At 47.5% G+C, this 14,099-nt stretch overlaps 1 protein-coding gene across 1 annotated transcript in view; it reads right to left on the bottom strand.

Annotated features, from left to right (window-relative positions):
* Window positions 1–3,159, bottom strand: part of LOC311135992 (FHF complex subunit HOOK interacting protein 2A-like) — a 42,545-nt gene extending 39,386 nt beyond the window's left edge. Inside the window, exon 1 of the mRNA XM_084170038.1 lies at window positions 2,879–3,159. Coding sequence (XP_084026164.1) covers window positions 2,879–2,923 — 45 coding nt within the window. The 5' untranslated portion in view covers window positions 2,924–3,159. The remainder of the gene's footprint in view (window positions 1–2,878) is intronic.
* Window positions 3,160–14,099: the final 10,940 nt, after the last annotated feature.

The following is a 14,099-nucleotide window of genomic DNA, read 5'->3' as shown; positions in this document are numbered from 1 at the left end:
AGCCATACATTCAGATAGGAAGCTGGAGGTAATTTAGATGTTGTCTACAAGAGGGCAACAGTGTATGTGCAAAGTTTCACCTATTGTCTCAGACATATTTTGGTCGAAATCTGATTGTTTTTTACAAATTATTTTGATTCCACAGAATTGGCTGTATGACAAACTGTTTTTCAAGGGAAGCGGGTGACAACTATCAACTCTCAACAAACTGTTACGATCAGTAGGTTTCCGGTAAAGATCACCATTAGGTGCAAAAACTCGACATACCCAGTCGCTGCCCACTTTTTGGAAGCGAACCACTCGATTTCGTCCCTACGTTATATCGGCATCGAACATGTCACCCTCCTTAGGAGAGGGGGTGACCTCGACAACTTATTGTTAAAACGAGAGGCTGCCTGGATCTTTAATTTAAAGACCCTTGCTCCCTTCGGTCTCAAAGTAGACTTTGATTTGAAGCCATTCTTGTGATTATTGTGATTTTGCTATTCATTGTAAATGTTTGTGGGCCTATGTAGCCAAGTTGTATCTATGATCGTATGCTATCCATGTTTTTGTATGTTCTGTTAATCTGTGAATTAATCAATGCTATTAGGCCACACCCGGCCATGATTACAGACACCTGCGTGTGTCCTTTGACTCTATATACAGTGAGGGAAAAAAGTATTTGATCCCCTGCTGATTTTGTACGTTTGCCCACTGAAAAAGAAATTATCAGTCTATCATTTTAATGGTAGGTTTATTTTAACAGTGAGAGACAGAATAAATAAATAAAAATCCAGAAAAACGCATATCAAAAATGTTATAAATTGATTTGCATTTTAATGAGGAAGCGGGCGCTTCGCGTCATGTGGATCTGGGTTCAACCTGTGGCATGCTTTGCTCACCGCTTAAAGGGGTGTGCAGTGGGGTGGCATTGAGTGTAGAGGTGGATCAAATGAAAAATAATATTCCTTGTTTGTGACGCCCCCCGTTTGGTGAGACGTAGACCCGGTGGCAATGGAGAGACTGAGAATACCCTGTCTATCTTGTTGAGCTTTTACCTGATAAGGTTAGGTTATATTTGCTATTTTGTGAGGGCCTATGTTCCGAACCCGCTACTGTGCTTTAGGTGTCAAGGATTCGGACATGTTGCAGCAGTGTGTAGAAGGGAGATCCCACCATGTGAGAAATGTGCAGGAGGGCATAGTCAGAGGGAGTGTACAGTTGGGATAGAGAAAGCACTGTGTCAACTGTGGGGGTGCCCATGCAGCTGGGGATCCGAAGTGCCCTGTGAGAGAGAGAGACCGGTTGAGATCGCCAGTGTTCAAGTGGGGCAAAAAGTTCCCTATGCTGAGGCAGTGAAGAGAGTAGAGGATAGCCCAAGGGTGAGTGATTCGACTGGGAGCCCCCCATTGAGTAGGCCTGAAGAGAGAGATCCATAAAGGATGAGTTTTAGTAAGGTTGGATTTCTTGCGTTTATAGTCATGGTGATCAATGGCACTGCACTGATGGAGCGGAAATCGCATTAGATACAAGTGGTAAAAAAAAGTTGCAGCAGCAGAGAAATATTTGGGGGTGAGAGATTTTAGTACTGAAGATCTACAGGAAGTTTTGAGAGAAGGGGTTCCAACTGCCCAGGCCAACGGCCTGGTGTAGGATTGTTTAGGGCAAAAGTAGTGGGACCGGGTGGTGGATTTTGGGGGATATTGTTAGGTGCAAGGTTAGATGGTTTTCCCATTCCCCCTTTTTTTTGGTGACAAATGTGCAATCTACACTCCAACCTACATAAGGCAGAAATACGCAACACATCGTCTAGTATGCCAGAAAGCCACACGAAGAATCAGAAGAAGAGACAGGTGGGTCCACCCCAAAGTGCTGCAGTCATGATGACACTCACCTGTCTCGATCAAAGTGAGAAGATTTGAAATTGACAAAATGTACACAGTTGGATTACTTCATGGAGCAAAAAAAATTAAACATTTAATAACGGAGCATTTTCTAAATTCAAACACACCATCTGCATCTAGACACGGATATTTTAGAATATACATGTTTGGCCGAATCGAGAACGAAGATAGTATTGACAAGTTAAGGTTGGTCGAAAATTCTCTGTGCTACACTAAACAGTACATACCCTGTAACTCCCAATAATGGATACCAAAAATATTTGTTTAAATCACATTATCTGGTGTAACAATCTGTAGTTTTTTGTACGGTCAATCTTGTTTACACAACATCGACTAGTCAAGTCACATCTAACAACAAGGGTGTGGAGAAATCCACCACAGATGGAACCCTAGCTCACGTTTGACAGCAGATGAAAACGTCGAGCAGCTGAATAACTAACATGTCTACATCACAATTCCTTTGCCTTTCTCGCTTGACAGGAAACAACAGTTCACTTCCAGAATCACCTATATATTCATAGACGTACAGCAGCTAGCTAGCTCATGTGACATCAGCATAAACAAGTCAGATATGCTAACGCTAGCCGCTAGTTAGCTTTAGCTAGCTAGTTAGCTAATATACCTATTAGGAGCCATTAGGAGAGCAAATGTTAATGATTTAGCTATAGTATGCATGCCATTGCTAGCTAGCTAACACTAGCTAAGTATTTCAATCACATTGCTTGAACAGAAACACAAGCCCGGAAACCAGAGGGAAAGCTTTAGCTAGCCAAGCTTTGTAGGACATCGGTTGTTAACATTAGCACTCAGCAGCCGGGCCCACATTTGGCAAAGTTAGCATAGCTACGCTAATTAGCTAGGTTATTACATAGTTAACTACAGTACCGTTAGCTAACAAGCTACGTGGCTAACTTAAATTGAACGTCCAGTTGGGCCTCGACTGAACCATTCTTTCAGAGGTTTGAAATCTGTCCATAGAAATTAAAACTCACCGCCTCGACTGCGTGCTGTAGAATCGATGTAAATTTTGAGAACATTTTGTTCTTTGACTGGACCAGTTTATCACGAGAAGACCTAGAGAATTCCTCTATCTTCTTCCTGTTGCTACCGCCGCGATCCAGATTGGAGGTTTCATATAATGACCATTGAAGGAAAATAAATGTAAACAGTAAAACGCAAAGTGGACTCAGGCTTGATAGCTCACAACCAACGTAAACACAGAAGCTAGCTAGAGACACGGTGGCACTTCCCTAGCCAAGCAGTAATGTCTTTCACCAGCAGGGGGCGCACCTTACTATTATTATAATGTCCCTTGACACCATAATGACGTTGAAGTATTTACACTTAACAAAAATATAATCGCAACATGTAATGTGTTAGTCCCATGTTTCATGAGCTGAAATAAAAGATCCCAGAAATGTTCCATATGCACAAAACGTTTATTTCTCTCAAATTTTGGCCACAAATTAGTTTACATCCTTGTTAGTCAACATTTCTCCTTTGCCAAGATAATCCATCCACCTGACAGGTGTGGCATATAAAGAAGCTGACTAAACAGCATGATCATTAAACAGGTTCACCTTGTGCTAGGGACATTAAAAGGCCACTCTAAAATGTGCAGTTTTGTCACACATCACAATGCCACAGAGCTATTGCGAAAGATTTGAATGTTCATTTTGCTACGTCGTTTTAGAGAATTTGGCATTACGTCCAACCGGCCTCACAACCACAGACGATGTGTATGGCGTTGTGTGGGCAAGTGGTTTGCTGATGTCAAAGTTGTGAACAGTGCCCCATGATGGTGGTGGGGTTATTGTACGGCCAGGCATAAGCTACGGAAAACAAACACAATTGCATTTGATCGATGGCAATTTGAATGCACAAAAATACTGTAGCGACCCGCACAGACAGCTGTGTGTTATGTGTTAGGCTAGTAGATGGTTGTGTTGTACCTATCAGTACGCAGTGTTCGCGGGGTCCGACATGTCAATCAACCTGCTATCTGCCAATCACGGGAATGCCTGGAATGTTCTGATGCCGGGCATCCTGGCGGTTGGCGGAGTGGCGTGGAGGGGGGTTGGGCAGGGGGATGGAGCATTGGAAGTTAAGACCAGGGTTAGCCTTTGTTCTCTCTCTTTTTACGTCTGGGCTTCACAAGAGAAGGTCACGATTGGCTTGTGGGTTATCTTTCATTTATTTGGCGTGGGCTACGGCCAAACAGTAGCCTGTTGGCCGGCTCGGGGTCCGCATAGACCGGGTAGTGCGGACCCCTGGCTTTCTATCCCAACCAACATCTTCTTCAGGAGGAGCCCACCGGCACAGACGGGGAAGCAAGGCTCCACTTCCCCCAGAAGCAGACGAGGGCAAGCGGATGGAGCCTGTTGTTGTGGTGGGCCGGACCTGTGTTGGGGACTTTTGTCATGTCCCTGTCACTGTGGAGGGGGTGCCCTGCTCCGCCCTGGTGGACACTGGGTCCACAGTAACCCTGGTGAGGCCAGATATTGTGCCAGGTTGGACTCAGTGTGAGCCTACAACTGTGCAGCTCCGCACAGTCACAGGTGAGCTGGCACCCATGAAAGGGAAGGGAATAATGACTCTGACAGTAGGGGGCAGGACTGTGCGTCATCCTGTGTGGGTGGCGGCTGTGCAGGACCCTTGTATCCTGGGGTTGGACTTTCTTAGGAGCACAGGCCGCCAGTTAGACCTAAATAGGGGCACACTGAGCTTCCAGGGAGGGCCGGAGGTCACCATGGCCCCTAATGTCACATTCACTCAACCCAACAAACCCTTTACTCCAACAGTTAAAGCAGCAGAGACTCATGGCTGCCCCCCCCCCCCCCCCCCCCACATCTGGGTGTGACTTTTCCCCAGCCCCCCTGTCACCTACGGCGTTGCGTTACATTCCCCCAGCTACCTCCACGACACAGTCCTCTGTGAGCCCGGGCCGCGCCCCCCCAGCCCAGCTACCCCAGATGGGAGGGGAGAGGACACTGTCTGCAGTGAGGGAGATATGGGGGAGGAACTGTGTTGGTCTTGACCCCGAGCAGCAGGAACGGTTGAGGCAGTTGCTGTTTGAATTCAGAGACAGCTTTGCACTGAGTGAGGAAGAGGTGGGTCAGACTCATCTGGTGCAGCATGAGATCGACACAGGTGATGCTCGACCTATCAAGATGCGTCCCCGCCGTATCCCGCTGGCACGCCAGGAGGCGGCAGACAAGGCTGTGTTGGAGATGCAGCGGGCAGACTTCATTGAGCCCTCAGACAGCCCCTGGGCGGCGCCAGTCGTCATGGTTCCGAAGAAGGGGGGCAAGCTGAGGTTCTGTGCGGACTACAGGCGGCTGAATGAGGTAACCAGGAAGGACTCATACCCCATACCACGTATCGATGAGTCGCTGGACCTGGTTAGGGGGTCCTCCTGGTTCTCCTCACTAGACCTCCGCAGTGGCTACTGGCAGGTGCCCCTCTCCCCAGAGGCCAGAGCCAAAACTGCGTTCTCCACTAGCAGAGGACACTGGCAGTTCAAGGTCCTGTGCTTTGGCCTGTGCAACGCTCCAGCTACTTTTGAGCGTTTGATGGACAGGGTGCTGGATGGCATCCCCCGACAGCAGTGTCTGGTATACCTCGATGACATCCTGGCCCATGGCAGCTCCTTCCAGTCAGCCCTGGGGGCGCTACGGTGTGTGCTGGAGAGGGTGGCTGCCGCAGGTCTGAAGCTCCACCCCGAGAAGTGCCACTTCATGAGGAGAGAGGTGTCCTTCTTGGGCCACCGAGTGGGGAAGGAGGGGATCAGCACCATGGAGGACAAGGTAGCGGCTGTCATAGACTGGCCCACCCCCACAGACCAGCGTCAGCTGAAGAGCTTCCTGGGCCTGGCCTCGTACTACAGGAGGTTTGTACGGGGCTTCTCAAGCGTTGCTGCTCCACTGAACCGCCTGCTGCCGAAGGACAAGGCTTTCACTTGGACAGTGGAGTGTGAGGAGGCGTTCAACACCCTCAAACGTGCACTGATCGAGGCCCCCGTGCTCGCCCCCCCTGACCTCACATTGCCCTTTATCCTGGACACAGACGCGAGCAATGTGGGCATGGGTGGGGTAATGGCCCAGGTGGGGCCAGAGGGGGAGAGAGCGGTGGCGTACTTCAGCAAAACATTTGACAAACATGAGCGCCGCTACTGTGTCACCCGGCGGGAGCTCTTGCCTGTTGTGGCTTCCGTCAAACACTTCAAGTACTACCTGGGTGGTCTGCCCTTTACTGTAAGGACTGACCACTCTGCTCTCCAGTGGCTCATGTCTTTCAGAGAGCCAGAGGGGCAGGTGGCACGCTGGTTGGAGGAGCTTCAGCCGTATGACTTCACGGTGGTGCACAGGGCAGGGGCACGCCACTCCAACGCCGACGCCATGTCCCGTCGGCCCTGTACTGCAGACGGCTGCCGCCACTGTGAACGGAGAGAGGGACGGGAGAGAGAGCTGTGTGCAGAGGAGGGGGTCTGTGCCACAGTGTGTCGGGCGAACGGGCCTGTCTGCTGTGAGCTGCAGACTGTCGACGTGGCTGAATGGGGGCAGCAGCAGGGACGGGACACAGACCTACAGCCAGTGCTACAGTGGGTAGAGGCGCAGGTGAGGCCACCATGGGAAGAGGTGACAGCGCTCTCACTCGCGACCAAAGGGTTGTGGTCAAAGTTTGAGCGACTGCGGCTGGCTGATGGCGTGTTACAACGGGCATGGAAGGAGTCAGCTACGGGGGAGGAGAGGTGGCAGGTGGTGGTCCCAAAAGCATTGCGGGAGGCTGTGCTCCAGAGTACTCATGGGGGGGTGGGGACTAGACACTTTGGGGTCACAAAAACACTGCGCCGCCTCCGTCAGGGCTTTTACTGGGGGCAGCACAAGAGGGATGTGGAAGACTTTTGCCGCCGCTGTGACAACTGCACAGCGAGAAAGGGCCCCCCAGGCCGCTCTCATGCTCAGCTCCAACAGTTCCCAGTGGGGGCTCCCATGGAGAGGGTGGGAGTGGATGTAGTTGGGCCGTTCCCCACCACAGACAGTGAAAACCGCTGGGTGCTCACGGCCATGGACTATTTCACAAAATGGCCCGAGGCCTATGCTCTGCCTGACCAGGAGGCAGAGACCATCGTCGACGCCCTGACAGCGGGGATGTTCAGCAGGTTTGGAGCTGCAGAGTCCATCCACAGCGACCAAGGCAGAAACTTTGAGTCCCGTGTGTTCGCCACCATGTGTGAGAGGCTGGGTATGCACAAGACCCGCACTACTCCTCTCCATCCTCAAAGTGATGGCCTTGTGGAGCGCTTCAACAAAACGCTTGGACAGCAGCTGGCCATCGTCTCTTCCAAACACCAGCGTGACTGGGACAAGCACCTGCCTATGGTCCTCATGGCATGCCGCTCCGCTGTCCAAGACTCCACCTCCTGCACGCCTGCCCTCCTCATGCTGGGGAGAGAGATCCGTACCCCTGCGGAGATGGCGTTTGGTCGGCCCCTGGATAGCCCTCATGTTTCCCCGGGGCCGGAGTATGCCCGGAGACTCCAGGACCGCCTGGAGACAGCCCACACCTTCGCCAGAGAGCAGCTGCTGAATGCAGGTGTGAGGCAGAAGAGGAACTATGACGTGCACACCCGGGGAAGGCACTTTGTGGCTGGGGAGCTGGTCTGGGTCTACAGCCCGCTAAGGAAAAAAGGCAGATGCCCCAAGTTGGACAGTCACTGGGTGGGACCCTGCAGTGTCCTGGAGAGGGTAGGGGAGGTTGTTTACCGGGTGCAGCTTCCTCCCAGGGACAGGTTAGCCCCATATAGAGGGGCCTCTTCTCCCCAAACCCCAGGAACCCCCACAATTCCCCTCTCTGGCAATGACATTCTCCAGGCACCCACCCCCAGGTGCCGCAGACAAGGCTCCAGACAGCCCACTCCCCCTGTGTCACCGCGTGGTTCCCCAGAGCCACGGACTGTATTACCCGTTCCCGCTTCCTTGTCCCCCATGTCCTTGCCTTCATCCCCTGGTGCCCAGAGGGGCACTCTGCAGCCATCACAGCCACGCAGGCAAAGGAGACCTCCGGGTCGCTTCAGAGACTTTGTTTGTTCCCTCGGGGACGAGGGACTTTGTGGTGGGGGGGCTGTGTAGCGACCCGCACAGACAGCTGTGTGTTATGTGTTAGGCTAGTAGATGGTTGTGTTGTACCTACCAGTACCCAGTGTTCGCGGGGTCCGACATGTCAATCAACCTGCTATCTGCCAATCACGGGAATGCCTGGAATGTTCTGATGCCGGGCATCCTGGCGGTTGGCGGAGTGGCGTGGAGGGGGGTTGGGCAGGGGGATGGAGCATTGGAAGTTAAGACCAGGGTTAGCCTTTGTTCTCTCTCTTTTTACGTCTGGGCTTCACAAGAGAAGGTCACGATTGGCTTGTGGGTTATCTTTCATTTATTTGGCATGGGCTACGGCCAAACAGTAGCCTGTGTAAAGTTGGTTTAATAAACCGTCCATTCGTAAACTCAATCCTCTGTCTGGACAGTTGTTCTTTTATGATCTAGTCAGGTCATTACAATACGTTGACGAGATCCTGAGGCTCATTGTGAGGCCCATTTTTTTTCAAGGTATCTGTGACCAACAGATGCATATCTGTATTCCCAGTCATGTGAAATCCATAGATTAGGGCCTAATTAATTTATGTCAATTGACTGATTTCCTCATATGAACTGTAACTCTGTAAAATCTATGAAATTGTTGCATGTTGCGTTTATATTTTTGTTCAGTATAGCTGCCGAAACTCAATTGGAAATGCAAATGGTGAAATTATAAATCAGTATCATGTTTGCAATTCATTTTCCTAAATGGGTATACATTTTTTGTGACAAAATTCAATTTGAAATGAAAAAATAGATATTGCATTATCATTTTCATGATTGAGTATGCATAATGTCTGCCAATTTGATCAATATAATATTAAAAACAGAAAACAAAGTGAGAATAAGCATTGGTCTGAAGCTGAAAAAGAAAGGAAATTCAGGAGCACCACAATGCCTATTCCACCCATGCTCTACCAAGTTTTTCCAGCACACAGCTTTGACCTACTACAGTAGCTATGTTGGTATTGTACTTCAAACTATGTGTAGGCAGGTTGCTTAGGATTCAAACCTTCTCAAACAGCCTAATTTATACTCTCAGAGGAGGTGCTTCCACAATAATGTGATTTGTACCGCATACAAGTTAAAGTATTGGATTCTTCACACACCACAGTAAGACATTATCCCATTATGCTATCTTTTCATGTTTTTTTTAATTAAATGAATGCAAGCTTTGCTTTTATACTTACAAGACCATCAGGCTTGATTGAGCTGTTTTGTCTTGTAGTAATGTGGTGCATGCCTGTATTTCCTTAAACCTTTATTTTAGCAAAACATGTAAATGAATAACATAATTTTTTGGTAAGTAGGTGCCCAACATAACAACAGGTGGTGGTGTGTTGGACACAGTAGCTCAGATAGATGGAGCCTGTCTGCATTCCTGATTTCTGTAACTTAGTTTACCTGTGCAATATTGAATTAAGCTCAGAACCACTTGTTTCAAACATGGTCCTGTTTTATCAATTGCTGTGCTGCTCAATAGACAGTTCATTACCTCTGTCAAAATAATATGTAACTTAAAGTTATGTTTGTACTTGTATTTATTTTTGTAATAAAGATGGCAAGGCAACAATAATATACATTTACAATAGGTCTATATCTAAAAATATAGACTGGTATACATAATTTTAATAGCAGGACACTGTAAAGTCCATTATCCGTCTGAAGAGTATGAATTGGGTGGTTTGAGAAGGTTTGAATCCTAAGCAGCCTGCCTAAACATAGTTTGAAGTACAATACCACATGGCTACTGTAGTAGGTCAAAGCTGTGTGCTGGAAAACCTTGGTAGAGCATGGGTGGAATAGGCATTGTGGTGCTCCTGTATTTCCTTTCTTTTTCGGCTTCAGACCAATGCCTATTCTTAATTTCCATGTTTTTTACACCGGAAAGTGATTATGGAACATAATTTTACAACATTATAATACAGCTTAACACATGCTCTCCTTGTGAACCTTCACATGTGAGGAGCTGGTAGGAGCCGGTCGGTGCGAGTTAATAATTTAAACTGGACATTTGGTCACATGTAGAAGTGAGGCAGTCTTTATATCATTAAATATGCACTTAGTCGTGATATTTTGTATTTGTACTCTTGAATGTTACACTGTATGAGACCTACTTTTTCTTTGCCAGGGGGGTTTAAATCGTCGCGGGAAAAGATGGGGAAATGTCACGGGTAGGTGCACTGCACTTGGGTATGCTTGTCCGAGCATACGTGCCCTGTCATAAGCTAGCTAGCTCATAAGAGGGGCTTAATAGAAAGACTGGTCATGGCTCACATCAACAGCATAATCCCAGAAACCCTAGACCCACTCCAATTTGCATACCGCCCCAACAGATCCACAGATGATGCAATCTCTATCGCACTCCACACTGCCCTTTCCCACCTGGACAACAGGAACACCTACGTGAGAATGCTATTCATTGACTACAGCTCAGCATTCAACACCATAGTGCCCTCTAAGCTCATCACTAAGCTAAGGATCCTGGGACTAAACACCTCCCTCTGCAACTGGATCCTGGACTTCCTGACGGGCCGCCCCCAGGTGGTAAGGGTAGGTAACAACACATCTGCCACACTGATCCTCAACACGGGGGCCCCTCAGGGGTGCGTGCTCAGTCCCCTCCTGTACTCTCTGTTCACCCATGACTGCATGGCTAGGCACGACTCCAACACCATCATTAAGTTTGCCGACGACACAACAGTGGTAGGCCTGATCACCGACAACGATGAGACAGCCTATAGGGAGGAGGTCAGAGATCTGGCCGTGTGGTGCCAGGACAACAACCTCTCCCTCAACGTGACCAAGACAAAGGAGATGATTGTGGACTACAGGAAAAAAAAGAGGACTGAGCACGCCCCCATTCTCATCGACGGGGCTGTAGTGGAACAGGTTGAGAGCTTCAAGTTCCTTGGTGTCCACATCACCAACGAACTATCATGGTCCAAACACACCAAGACAGTCGTGAAGAGGGCACGACAAAGCCTATTCCCCCTCAGGAGACTAAAAAGATTTGGCATGGGTCCTCAGATCCTCAAAAAATTCTACAGCTGCACCATCAAGAGCATCCTGACTGGTTGCATCACCGCCTGGTATGGCAACTGCTTGGCCTCTGACCGCAAGGCACTACAGAGGGTAGTGCGTACGGCCCAGTACATCACTGGGGCAAAGCTCCCTGCCATCCAGGACCTCTATACCAGGCGGTGTCAGAGGAAGGCCCTCAAAATTGTCAAAGACTCCAGCCACCCTAGTCATAGACTGTTCTCTCTGCTACCGCACGGCAAGCGGTACCGGAGTGCCAAGTCTAGGTCCAAAAGACTTCTCAACAGCTTCTACCCCCAAGCCATAAGACTCCTGAACAGCTAATCATGGCTACCCGGACTATTTGCACTGCCCCCCCACCCCATCCTTTTTACGCTGCTGCTACTCTGTTAAGTATTTATGCATAGTCACTTTAACTCTACCCACATGTACATATTACCTCAACTACCTCAACTAGCCGGTGCCCCCGCACATTGACAATGCAACGGTACCCCCCTGTATATATAGCCTCCCTACTGTCACTTTATTTTACTGTATATATAGCCTCCCTACTGTCACTTTATTTTACTTCTGCTCTTTTTTTCTCAACACTTTTTTGTTGTTGTTTTATTCTTACTTTTTTGTTTAAAATAAATGCACTGTTGGTTAAGGGCTGTAAGTAAGCATTTCACTGTAATGTCTGCACCTGTTGTATTCGGCGCATGTGACCAATAAAATTTGATTTGATTTGATTTGATTTAATATGGCGCTGAGAGGGAATCAGGTTGGCTAGTTAAATGTACCTACTGTTGGTGCGCCAGCACGCACTTTTCTGCCGTGATACATTTCATTACTGCACCATTTGTATTAGTTAGTTAGTGAGTCAAACATGTTTTCATTGAGCAAAATCATGAAACGGGTCCACATTTTATTTAAACGTTCACCCCCTCTCTGTGTGCATGTGTCTGTGAGCACCCTCAGTGACAAAGTTAAACTAGAGCTGTGCGTTCCCAGAGTTTTGTTAGGCTGTGATGCACTTCACTTTATTGCTGAGTGACAGCCATAATAGCTAGCTAGTGATATTATTGTCATACCAGTCGCATAACTTAACTGTCATGGAAGGATAATATCAACAGAATAGTTTTTATAATATGTTGCCATGCTTATTTTTGCTTTTCTGTTAAACAAGGTATGTCATGTAACAGTTTGGTTTTTGCATAGCTGATGTTAAAACAGAAAATGCATTTGAAGAATTTGAATTCCAAAAAGCTTGAATTTCCCTTTCAGCATGATCCGATATGTATGTAGATACGATACACAAACGATAAGTGTTTATACAGGGGGGGGAAATGATTCAATTTGGTTACAGTGCCTTCAGAAAGTATTCAGACCCCTTTACTTTTTCCACATTTAGTTACGTTACAGCCTTATTCTGTAGCTCAGCTGGTAGAGCACGGCGCTTGTAACGCCAAGGTAGTGGGTTCGATCCCCGGGACCACCCATACACAAAAAAATGTATGCACGCATGACTGTAAGTCGCTTTGGATAAAAGCGTCTGCTAAATGGCATATTATTATTATTATTACAATGTTATGCTTTTTATTTATTGATAAGATCCCAACTCATAATCCTACTGATCATTGCTTAAAGCAAATTGGCGAGAGTAAGGAAACAAAGACTGAAGCAAATATTTACATGCGATTACACAATGTAGCTGGCTAGATGACTACAGGAGCGCAAAATATGAATTAGCTGTTCTCTATGGAAGGGTTCTGAAATATTCTCTCTCGCCAAAGTGAGGTGTGACCGTGAATATATCATAGTCATCCACCTCGGTGGAAACGACTTGGAACACACAAAGGGGACAGCCCTGGATGGAGGAGTTGGATGTTCCAGTGGGAAGAGGACATCAGCAAGTGCATAGAGATGGCCCAGCACTCTGTCAACCAGCTGGTGTTTGCATTTCTCCGTGACAGGTGCATGCCCACAATTCGCCACTTTGCCATAAATTACTGTGTCCCTAGGGCAGTACCGTGGGGCAGGGTTTCCAAAACTCGGTACTGGGCCCCCCCGGGTGCACGTTTTGGTTTTTGCGTTAGCACTGCACAGCTGATTCAAATAATCAAAGCTTGATGATGAGTTGGTTATTTGAATCAGCTGTGTGGTGCTAGCGCAAAAAACAAAAAAGTGCACCCGGGGGGGCCCAGGACTGAGTTTGGGAAACCCTGCCGTAGGGATAGCGTACATCTCAAGGATGAGGGCAACGACCTCTTCCTTGAGAGTCTGAGAGCTGATCTCTCCTCCATTCTAGCAAGACGCACACAGTAGTACACACCACCACACTCACTGTCACTTGCCTGCCACTCCACGAACCCAAAGGCTCTTAAGAGCCACCTAATACGTTTAAATAAGTATGTGTGTCGGGAGGGGGCTGTCAAAACTATAAATGAAAGAATGGTCAAAATATCTCCTCTGGGAGGCGAACGCGCAATATTCTGATCTACACATGGTAACTTTAACCATTATGCTATGAATCCTGTTTTTAACACATTGACTTCAACAGACCATTTAAATGTCTGGAAGCGTTCGTTCCAAAATGATTTTGTTCATTCACTCAGTAGTGATTTCACGTTTATTTCTCTTGCTTGGTTAAAATACAATAGTCTAAATCAGTCGATTTGTTGAAAACAGACTAATTTAATCACATAGTTAAAAAGCATTTCATTTTCTATTGACTGGTGCTGCTGCAGGCGGCAACCTGATCTCATAGCATTTCGTATTATCCTGTACTTAAATCCGAGACACTCCATTTAGTATGAAATGTAACGTTTCGTATGGTATGTATTAATTTGTGGATGTGCATCATCCATTTCGCATGATATGTTATGAATTACAATTCGTATGATATTTAACGAATCGCAATTCGTATGATATTTTACAAATTGCAATTCGTATATGTTACAAATTGCAATTTGTAAACTATGTTATGAATTTGCAATACGTATGATACGTTACAAATTCCAATTTGTTGTAACTAACGTTAGCTAGGTGTCTAACGGTA

This window comes from Coregonus lavaretus (assembly GCF_964263955.1).
Source record: "Coregonus lavaretus genome assembly, chromosome: 1".
Classification (NCBI taxonomy): Eukaryota; Metazoa; Chordata; class Actinopteri; order Salmoniformes; family Salmonidae; genus Coregonus; species Coregonus lavaretus.
The sequence above is the reverse complement of the archived record's forward strand: the minus strand, read 5'-3'. Positions and strand labels throughout refer to the sequence as shown.